Here is a 12,069-nt window from a genome sequence, read left to right as displayed (position 1 = left end):
TTTTAACTTTTAAAATAAAAATAAAGAGATGGGGTTAGATGATTGCCTATCAGACAACATAATCCACCAGAGACCAAAGGAAGAGGATGTAAACAACTATAGGGTACTGTACAGCCTTCAACAATGAGCAATATTCAAATGACATAGTAGCTATAAAAGGCTCCAACATGACAAAATGTAAAACAATTCCAGTGACAAACCATTTGCATGATTGAGCTAAAATCAACAAATGAAAAACAAATATGGCAGAGTCAGCAACTTCATATAACAAAACAGTCAACTCTTGTAGAACATGCACTGATGGATAGTTGTCTCATTGGCAATCACACCACAGCTACTTATTTTTATAAGTTTGATACTTCAATGAAAAGAGAAGATGTTCAACTGAAATCATAACCATCAACTTATTAAAAAACTTGTTATATGGTTGTTGATGGGCTACCTAGTTCTGAGGTAACTGTTTAAACTTGATTCCAATTGTATAACAACCTGATTTACATGAGAAATATATGAAAATGTAACTTTAAGACAAAATACTCTGACTGTAAGTATCTATGCCTTATTTGCCTGAATTATCGCTATGTGGAAAAGAAAAGTGCCTGGAAAGGCGTAATTTTTAAACAACACCATTGTCTTATATTAAATATATTGTCTTATATTAAATATATATAAAATTGAATTCTTTGATTTGTCGATTTCACGTCATGCCGGTTATCAAATTGGACCTTGTTATTTTAGTAGTATAGATACCAATAATGATATTTAACCTATATAACATGACTAAATTGCTGAAAAAGTTGGATCCCCATATCTTTTTTTCAATAATATGTCTACAACCAATTAAATCAGAATTAAATAGTTTGTTGACATTTTCATAAAAAATCTTAAGAGAAAAATCACTTGTGTAAGTGATGAACAATTCAATTTAATTTCCAATCAATTTAAGTTGTATTAAGTCTTTTGTAGAAAAGCCCCTGAAGGGATAATCTGTCTGAAACTTGATTTACCATCAGAATTTAACATTTTGATTTTGTAGTAATTATACCAAAGTAACGTCAAAGCTTTTTTTTAATGATGTTTTTTCAGCTTTTTTAATCAATATCTTTTGCCTTAATCCTTAATGATTCCCAATTCTTTCTAAAATTGACTTTGAAAATCATCAGATACTCAGCATGTCCCAGGATATAGCTTCATACAGTCAGCTTGAATTGCATCCTGCTTTTAAAAAATTGAACTTTTTTCTTTTCTGATCTATATTATAATAATCGCAAAGATTAAATGACTATTTTTTGTTTAACCATTTTGGATGTAATATTGGACTAGCCTACCCAGAGACATATATATATACACACAATTTATTGCTTTTTTGTGTATTTTTCCTTTGATCTTTTTTTGTGATAATTTTTCATATCATGCTACTCACTTGAGATAGAAAATTATCGTCAGAAACTAAGAGCACATGTGCCGTTGTCAGTGTAAAAATTAACGACGTCATAGGCAAAATAGCGATAAACAGATTATCAATGGTCTTTCAAACTCGAGGATGTTTCTAGGCTACCTCTCATCTCATGGCTATCGCCCTTCGATGAGATTGTAGCTGAGAAACACCTTCTTGTTTGAAAAACCGTCGATAATCTATAAATATATGTCTCTGGCCTACCATACTCTACCAAATTCTGTTTAAAAATGGATCATAGAAAAATATTGCCTCTAAGTTCTATCTTGTTGGGTATTCATTAATGAGACAGCAATTACCAAAAGACATGGTCTTAAACATTGATAATTATAAACCCACCTTTTTTTTGCCTAGTTACAGCCATTTAACCACTTAAGAAATATCATAAAAATGATGGTTAGTTATTAGCTTTCTTTACAGAACTTGTCAGTATTAACATTTAGTGTATAATTATACAAGTAATAATCATTTAGAAATTACAGGTCTCATAAGAATTTGACTCTATTCTGGCATTAGTACTGAGATAATGTCCAATAAATTACACTTAGTCACCACACCTTACAGATTTAAATCATATTTTTGAATTAAATTCTATTGAAAAGCCTACCAGTTGCTGATATTTTAGTTTTTTTTCTGGCTGACCTTAGGTTATAAACATTAATAATGTTCATAATTGATAAAGAAAATGTCATAAACAATTGTGAACATGACATCTAAAATTGATAAAATCAGTTTTTAAACATTTTTTTCAAGCTTTGTTTTTCAATAAAAGGGTTATTGCATGTTTATTGGTTAATTATTATCCCTCTTGGTATATTTATTGCACGCTCAATGTGTAATATAAAAATCTACTCAGGACAATTATTCACCATTATTCATGCAGGAACACTATAATATTAAAACAGTTCTTATGTTTATTTTGACAAGTAAATCAGTACATTTAGGCAGGAATATAAGCTAATATAGTTGTCTATTGGCAATCATACCACATCTTCTTTTTTATATATAGCTAAATATGGAAATACATACACATAAGTCTCTTAAATCTATAACTTTAAACAAAATGGAGCCAATATTTGATATTACTTATTCATGTCCAATACTAACATCAAATCCATGCAATCACAAAGAAAACCGACCCATTTTCTGATAACAGTGAATACATATATTGAGAAACACTTCCTGTGATACAATATTATAGCGTTATAACAGGGACAACAATTAGTGCTGAAATAGGCAGCGCTGACAGTAAAATGTAACTAAATACAATGTTTGACTGAAAGCAATTAATCCTATTGTACTGGGAGTAATATTAAAAATCTCTACCACTGCCCACACATACCATTTAGTGAAGAAAACAAAGCCTTTCTTCACTCAGACAGAAACTTAATGGCCATACTTTAAAATGAGTAAGATCTCGGGAGGGTTATTTGCCTGGAAATAAAACAGAAAGAAAATAATTAACAATGACCACCATATATTCAAAGATGTACTAACTTCAGACCATGTAAAGTTTTTCTACTACTCCTTTTTATGACTACCGGTAGATTGAAGATTGTGAAAATATCTTCCTCAGACATATTAAATATTATAGCCATGAAGACAAAATCAACTGATACAAGTAATAGTCTGCTTTAGTCTAAGTCTATCTGCAGACAGAAATATGAGCAATAGTAATTCAAATACATTAAATTATTTCTATTAATATTTAACTATGGTGGCATCACTCATTAAAGGAATTTACTTCTACTGAAACAGTCCCCAATGTTTCAAAATGTCAGACTGAGGGATAAATTGTATTATGAGGGTGTCTATAGTATAAATAAGAAGATGTGGTAATTAGACCTATTCCCCTATATCATAGTTCATTTCAAACATTTGCCCTGTCGTTTAGAATAAAAAAAAATTGAGGTTCTGATCATTCACAACAAACAACATCCATTAACATTAAAGTAAGGAATGGAGTCACACAAACGATCTTTGCGTAATTTCCTAATTTACAGACTCATTCCTTACAATAGCCTCTTTTTAAAAAAATAAATAAACCTATATTGCTACTTCCATTTTGCATAAAATAAACCACTTAACACAAATATTTGTAAGACAGCAGAAGTTAATAGTAACTTTTTATTTTCAAATTTTGCACACTTTCAGCTATTTTCAATTATAATTCTATATATATAGCTTATAGACATAAACTTTGTTATTCAAATGAAGGAAAATGTATAGACAAGCATACCAAAATATTTCTTAAATTAATTTTTTCTGTTTGTATATATACATATATTTGAATTCCCTTAAGTTAATTATGCCTTACAAAAAGAACAAATTCCCCAAATCAAGAGTTGATATCAATCATGTCTGCTCATTAGAACCACTAAGTAATTTACAGATAATTCATTTGGGAATTGATAAAAAAATATTTGATAATAATTGCTCATAATAAGATGACATTGTATATTTCATGGCTAAATTGATCCAAGAAAATTTTTCTCACAAAAAATTCTCGTGGGAACTCTCTTCTAGTTTGCTTTTTACGGTAAATGGAATTTGACTAATTTGATGTTTGCTTGATTATGAAACCCTTAAGGTGTACTAAAGAAGTATTTTTAAAGTGACAATCTGCCTAAGAATCAGGCAGTGGTGAAAACATGACAAAAAAAGACCCACTCAAGTTGACATTAATTTATGTTCAAATTGTATCATGGTGCATGAATATAACATTCGTTTCCTTGTCCTGTTCTGGTAATTCAAGATATAATTTGGTTGAAATGCACTAGAAATTAACAATTAAAGGGAGATAACTCTGTAATTTGCTATCATTCTAACCAAAAGTTATCTAGAGATTTCTCGAATTACCAGAACAGCAGAAACAAAAGACCTACCATTTCTAACTCAGGATGAGGGTAACTTCAAAATAGGATAGATTGGTCGGTGGTTTTTTTTCGGCCATGTTTTGAAATTTTTCTAAATTGCCTGATTCTTACAAAGACTTGCACTTAATGCTTTAAAAGCTCTTCTTTCTGTTTATCTGACTTCAACATCATAATACTGTGGATTCATTACTATTTGTGAGGTACCAATTTTGTTGATTTTGTAGGTATAGAGAAACTATGAATTTATATCCTCAATGAAGTAGGCTTGTAAATAAACTTTGCATAACCATGAAATCAAATAACAACGAAAACAAACATTTTCAGCAACCCACAAAAATAAATGAATCCCCATAAATTTTTAAAAAGATAATATGAAGCATGTGGTAATTCTTCATGGGGGAATTTAATAAATGTTTAAAGTCAGTGTTCCACATTGAGAATATTTAGAAAAGTCTCCCTTGTTGTTTTTTTTTTATACTTTTGCTGTTCACATTTTTAATGCAATTGCAATATATACAATTCAATGAATTACTTCCTAGTAGGTATTTGTATCTGGGTTACAAAAGGTTATATATACGAATTACTCATAAACCCACTGGAGGCATCTACACCAGCTTCAAACCTTCCTTATAATTGCTAGCCCTATAGCAATTATTCTTTACAGCAAAGGATGCAACAAGTCTATTAAGGCTTACTGGCTATATACAATATTTACACAAATGGTACCCATGATCAGGATGTTATTCCAAAATTTAGGCAAGCATTGTATTTCAAAGCATTTTCTGCATTAATGTGTTGTTTTTCTGTTTATGAAAAAATCCTGAACTGCTTTTTTACTGAATACTGTTAATGGAGTGTGCTTAATTCAGGTAAAAAGGTGAAAGGTTCAACTGGTGTTAAGCACTCCAAAACCTCGGTTAACCCTGCCACATGTTGTCATTTCTGTGCCACTTCAGGAAAGTCTATAGTTAAATTTCTGTATTTTTTTTTGTCATTCAAAAATTTTGGTGTAAAGACAGATCTTAGAATTAGTCTGTCAAATTTATTCTCAACTTGTAGAAACTTATAAGGCGACCTTATCTAAAAACGCGCTATGGATGCACCAAATCATTAAGTGTTATTTTCATTTAAAAGATTGACATTCACTTCTTTTTGTTTTAATACTGTACATATATGTTAATGTTCTGTATTTGCATTTTTCAGGGATGCTATTTTATAGAAGAATTACTCCTGATCTAAATTGATTCATAACAATAATGAATACATAACTATCATTATATTTAATCAATACATTTCATTTCCTTTAATTTTGTTTAATTTTTTTATCTACCACCGGCCTTCCATATTGTTGATCTCTCTGATTGTCATTTTTTCTTCCTTTTTTTTTTCTTTTTCTGAAACATTAATACTTCAGTCACAACCCCATCTTTCAAAATAATTGTTCATTTCCTTTAATTTATCTATCATACAGTTAATCTTATTTGAATGTACATTGATCATATATTTCTTTAAATATCTATTGCTGATGCATGGCTGTATTATAATGTCTCTTTATTGAGTAGAAAACACCTTAAATTGTGTCCGATTCTTTTGTGTGTTTAGCCGTTACATATATTTATCACTACTAAGTAAATGATAAAGTCTACAAGTAAAGGATTATCACATCCTGAAACTCTAAATGTTCATCTTGTCTGAGAATTGAGACAGTCAAATGAAAAAGTTTAACCTTCTCCTTTTAATCTTTGCATGTCATATTTAAATCAAGAGCATCCTTTAAAAATCATCAAAACAGTAGTCGTAGAAATAGCAAGAACATTACCTTTGAATAAGGCTGTATAACCAAAATAATATTGGACTGTTTCATTCAATTAACTTATACTTTTTAGGACTTTTTCTCTAAGAAATATGTATATGACTCTAATTTGCCAAAAGCCTAAATTGCAACAAGAGTGCACACGCTGAAATGTCTCGCCTTCTTTACTAATCATTGATATTATGTTGATAGTCCTAAATATAAAGCTTTATTACAACTGTCACATAAACTTAACATTAACCAAGTAAACTAAACATTGACCAATGAACCATGAAAATGAGGTCAAGGTCAGATGAACCATGCTAGGCAGGCATGTACAGCTAACAATTCTTCCATACAACAAATATAGTAGACCTATTGCTTATAGTTTAAGAAAAACAGACGAAAACACAAAAAATTAACACTGAGCAATGAACCTTGAAAATGAGGTCAAGGTCAAATAAAACCTGCGTAACTGACATATAGATCATAAAATATTTCCATACACCAAATATAGTTGAACTATTGCATATAGTATTAGAAAAAAAGACCAAAACTCAAAAACTTAACTTTGACCACTGAACCATGAAAATGAGGTCAAGGTAAGATGACACCTGCCAGCTAGACATGTACACCTTACAATCATTCCATACACCAAATATAGCTGACCTATTGCATGCAGTATTAGAAAGAAAGACCAAAACTCAAAAACTTAACTTTGACCACTGAACCATGAAAATGAGGTCAAGGTCAGATGACACCTGCCAGCTAGACATGTACACCTTACAATCATTCCATACACCAAATATAGTAGACCTATTGCATACAGTATAAGAAAAACAGACCAAAACACAAAAACTTAACTATAACCACTGAACCATGAAAATGAGGTCAAGGTCAGATGACACCTGCCAGTTGGACATGTACACCTTACAGTCCTTCCATACACCGAATATACTAGACCTATTGCTTATAGTATCTGAGATATGGACTTGACCACGAAAACTTAACCTTGTTCACTGATCCATAAAATGAGGTCGAGGTCAAGTGAAAACTGTCTGACGGGCATGAGGACCTTGCAAGGTACGCACATACCAAATATAGTTATCCTATTACTTATAATAAGAGAGAATTTAACATTACAAAAAATCTGAACTTTTTTTTCAAGTAGTCACTGAACCATGAAAATGAGGTCAAGGACATTGGACATGTGACTGACGGAAACTTCGTAACATGAGGCATCCATATACAAAGTATGAAGCATCCAGGTCTTCCATCTTCTAAAATATAAAGCTTTTAAGAAGTTAGCTAACGCCGCCGCCGCCGCCGTAGCCGCCGCCGCCGCCGCCGCCGGATCGCTATCCCTATGTCGAGCTTTCTGCGACAAAAGTCGCAGGCTCGACAAAAATGAATAATTATATAAAAACCTATATATACTCAAAAATATGTATCTTGATATAACAGGTTTTGTGATATTTGAATGTTAAAAGCCTGCATTAATAAGTTGAAGCACACTTCTTTAATGATAAAGACTATAGTTTGAAGTCAAAACAATCGGAAGAACTAGTGACCTGTAACTTTTTTGTTTTAAGGTTCTATTTAGGTTAGAAAAAGACAATACAGTAGGTCCATATGTTCACGTATAAAAATGCAAGCACAGGAGAGACAGACCTTCTAGACTTCCTCCCAAAGATTACCATTTGATATTAAATAATTAATGTTTAAATAACAATTTTTTCACACAAAAACTTTCTAAGTCATACATCAAAAATAGGCAGAAGGCACAATTGGTATTTAAAAGTGTGCAGAAATGATAGGATAGACAATAAAATATAGGGACCTTTAGACAAATTTATAAAAAGAAAATAAATGACTTACTTTTCAAGTTTATGTAGGTGTGGCATTCTCTTGGTAGCTGGGGCCGAAATAATATTAGCAGGAATGCTTTCTGCAGTATTTCCCTCTGCTCTGAGGGAATTTCCCTCCACTGAGGGTTTCCTTTCAATATTATTCTCCATAATCAAGAATTCTTATTTCAATCAAGCAATATTCCAGTTGAAACTAAAGTGCTCTAATTTGTTAAAATCAATGTAATCACAAAAATTCTACAATCTACAATAACTGTTGCTCCAAGGAATCTTTTGTCACAGTTATTTACTGCTTGTAAAACCCTACAAAGCATGTATTGACAATGTTTACAGAATTTCCCAAGGATGCAACAGTAAACACAGGATACCACTAATATAGATCTATAAAATTTACAAGTGATAACTTTAACGCGTTCAATTCCAATATTGATGATCTTAATCCTTCAAATAATTATCCAACAATAAACTGTAGCTTACTAACAGAAAAGTCTTCAAGCGTTTTTTAATCCATCAATAGCTTATATACAAAGGTTCATAGTAATAGGTTATGTTATATATACTGTTTAGGCTATGCAATGTGTTGAAGTAAAAATATCATACCACTAGATAAAAATCAAGTATCATCATAAAAAAACTGCAATTGTTGTCTATGAGAAAAAAATCATGGGAAAATCACTGAAAAATAAACACTCAATTGCTGCTATTATGTATCAATGACTGAAATCTATACACAAGGTCCGTAAAGAAATCTGACAAAACACAGATCTGTATCATAGAAATATATGCAAACCTTCTATCTTATAAATATAATATATATATAAACATATGCAAATGAACTATGTGGCTAGGCTGACATCCCGTCAGAACTAATCCGATTCATCCTATGCTTTAAGGACATATCAATTGGCTATCTACCTGAGAAACTTGCTATTGCAATTAACATCCCTTTCAACAGATTGATCTAGATGTAGAATCGGTTCGCACCAGCAACCAAGTTTCAAAATCTTTATTTGATTAATTATTAGATGTTCTGTAATACAAAAGGAAGCCAACAGAATGTTAAATCTTACGGGATTAAAAGCCGTCATATTTTTACATTTTGATCAATCATCATAATTGGACATTTTGAAATCCTATTGGATGAAATAGACATCAACTGAAATTTTTACACATTTTCTCCGTTGGCGATTTAACACATATATGACTACAAAGCAAAGATACTTTTGGGTAAATACTTCCTATTTATGGCAAAAGATTGTTTTTGAAAATAACAATTGGATGTGAAAATGTGATTATTTTATTTTCCTGTGTGACCATTATAAGGTTGCTCATAGTGTCGACTGCTTAATGGAATTCATTGATGTTTTGAACTAGATATATCTTTATTGGCAGTGTATATGTCAGTTTTACATCAAAAATGATTTTTGTATTCAATTTTCATGAAATAATACATGAACCCAGCCGTTATATTATGTTTACAAACTAATGTTACAGAAAAACTACAAATAATGGAAACCACTATATGAAATCAGTTGATTCAAAACAAAAAACTTGACAAGGGATGTTTTATGGCAACATCAGATTAAAGATACATAAAGGAAAAATATATAGTATCCCATTTTTATAATAAAAAAGCTTTTAGAGACCATATGACCAACTCTCTTTTGGATTATTTCTTATTTGTTTATTCACAATGTACAAATTCTGGTTAAGATAATTCTATTGACTGAATTAAGTTTTTCATTTCATTTCTCAAGCATTTTAAAGTCTCCTGTACTTTATAGAGAACAAAATTTAAATATTAACTTATGATACTTTTTTAATTGATTAATTATGTACACCATAGCAGACTCTGGAATGTTTATTAGACACAGTAATTCCATGTTTCTTCCAAGGTTCTTTGAATAGGTTAAGCACTTATAACCTGCTCCATCATTTTCTTTACCAATTAAGTGATGAATATCTTAATGCATTACTTTGATCATAGGAAAATAATCTACAAAGAAATCACACAGAATACAAATAGCTAAAAGTGCAATCCTTGTTATAACATAGTTTGTTAATTACGCTAATTGGAATCAAGGATCAGCTGTTCAGACAGAGAGTCAACAGAGAGGAACAATGTAATAGCAAGTCAATAGCCTCGCACCTGATACAATCTCATTTATAAAGTTCAGTCATAGGTATGTGATTTTCAAATTAAATGTCTTTTCAAATTTTAATGAAAGGTCTCAGCTGATTTTCCAATTCCTAAACTGAGATGGCTGTAGCAAAATATAACTTCAGAATATAAAAATACCATAACTGATTATAATCAATCCTGTTTTTTTTTAATTCTTTCTGTAAAACTAGAGGCTCTAAGTAGCATGTATTGCTCACTTGTTAATTTTGCATAAAATTAATATATTGCATTGAGAATATTTCAAATAGTTTCCAGAAAAAAACATTAAAAAATAAATGGGGAATGTGTCCATGGGACAAAGATGATGCCCCCGCTTGCATATAATGTTATAAAGGGACATAACTCAAGAACTGTAAAAGTGACACTACCCAAATTTTTACTTGATCTGAGTTTTGTGGTAATAAGCATTTTGTATACGTTTCATAACATTTTGTTGAGGCAAACTTACGTTAGAAAACAGAAACGAAAAATCAAGCAATTTTTCCATTTGTAAAGGGGCATAACTCTAGAACGGTAAAAGTGACGCCACCAAAATTCAAACTTGATCTGTGTTTTGTGGTAATAAGCATTGTGTATAAGTTTGATAACATTTAGTTGAATCAAACTAAATTAAAAGAAGGGAAACGAAAAATTTAGCAATTTTTCCATTTTTAAAGGGGCATAACTCTAGAACGGTAAAAGAGACGCCACCAAAATTCAACCTTGATCTGTGTTTTATGGTAATAAGCATTGTGTATATGTTTCATAACATTTGGTTGAGGCAAACTTAAGTTAAGAGAATGAAACGAAAAATTTATAACTCTCAGAATATCATCCTTCAAGGGCAATGACTTCTGTAAGGAGTAGACTGACAATTTCTGGCAGGTTGACTGATTTGTAGTTCATGTTTAGCTGATAATTTAGCTTTTTATAGTTCCTCTCCATATCCTTTCATTTAACCCCAAAAATTACAATGGTTAAAAATCATTATTCAAGGGCAATAACTCCTTTAAGAAGTCAACTGACTATTTCAACCATGGAGATTTAAAAGTAGATATTGACCTGCTGGTAAACTATGCTATACACAGTTTCTTTCAATCTACTAAAGTTTCTGCAAAAAAAAAAAAAAAAATGGGTCAAAAGTATTTTTCAAGGCCAATAGTTCCTATAAGGGGTCAACAGATGATTTTGGCAAAGTTGACTGACAATTTCAGTCACATTGCCTTATAGTTGATCGTTTCCTGTAAGTAATTTTTGCTGTTCACAGTTTCAAATATCTACAATAGTTTCTGCGAAAATCACAAAAATGGGTAGCAAAAAAGGTTTTTCGAGGGCAATAACTCTTGTAAGGAGTCATTACTGATGATTTTAGCCATGTTAACTTATTTGTAGATCATATCCTGCTGATAATTTTTGGAATTAACAGTTTCCCTCTAACTATAATAACTTAGTAGTTAAGTCAGTGAAGAATGAAAATTAGGCTTAATTTAACCACCTTCTATAGCTTGTATACTGATTTATTTACTGAATCCCTTCAAGAAATATCCTAAATTCTATGTTAATTTAAGATATGTTCTCTAAACTTCAATCACAGGCATGAAGCATGAAAAAGTAGGTCATTGTGAAATATTTGAAACGTCAAGTTGATCTTATACATTGTTGATCAGTATATTTTAAATGTTATAACAAAAATGCATAGCCAAGAGACCAAGAATTTACCTTGATAGTTCATGATAACTTCCTTGGGTGAAATCAAAAACATACCGGTACAAACTTGGAAATTCTTTCATTAAAAGGAAAAGTATCAAAAGCAAGAAAAATTGTACTGAAAAGCATTTCAATATGAAAGATTTTGTTTTACTGTAACAAAAAATATAAATGAATCACATTATTGTCGTTTCCCTTTATCAATCTTT

The 12,069-nt window shown here is 30.8% G+C and overlaps 2 protein-coding genes across 4 annotated transcripts in view; one reads left to right on the top strand and one right to left on the bottom strand.

Annotated features, from left to right (window-relative positions):
• Positions 1-12,069, top strand: part of LOC127706347 (uncharacterized) — a 349,955-nt gene that overhangs the window by 115,301 nt on the left and 222,585 nt on the right. The window lies entirely within an intron of this gene.
• LOC127706360 (tumor protein p53-inducible protein 11-like) overlaps positions 1-12,069 on the bottom strand; it is a 123,538-nt gene that overhangs the window by 90,510 nt on the left and 20,959 nt on the right. Inside the window, exon 1 of one of the 3 annotated variants that reach the window (XM_052210932.1) lies at positions 8,003-8,305. The exons of 1 other annotated variant lie outside the window; for it this stretch is intronic. In XM_052210932.1, coding sequence (XP_052066892.1) covers positions 8,003-8,142 — 140 coding nt within the window. In that variant the 5' untranslated portion in view covers positions 8,143-8,305. Of the gene's footprint in view, positions 1-8,002; positions 8,306-12,069 lie in introns of those variants that run through there. One more of the 3 variants, XM_052210931.1, reaches the window with a different exon arrangement.

This window comes from Mytilus californianus, unplaced genomic scaffold (assembly GCF_021869535.1).
Source record: "Mytilus californianus isolate M0D057914Y unplaced genomic scaffold, xbMytCali1.0.p SCAF_6, whole genome shotgun sequence".
NCBI lineage: Eukaryota > Metazoa > Mollusca > Bivalvia > Mytilida > Mytilidae > Mytilus > Mytilus californianus.
Note: the sequence above shows the minus strand (reverse complement) of the source record. Positions and strands in the feature narration are given on the sequence as shown.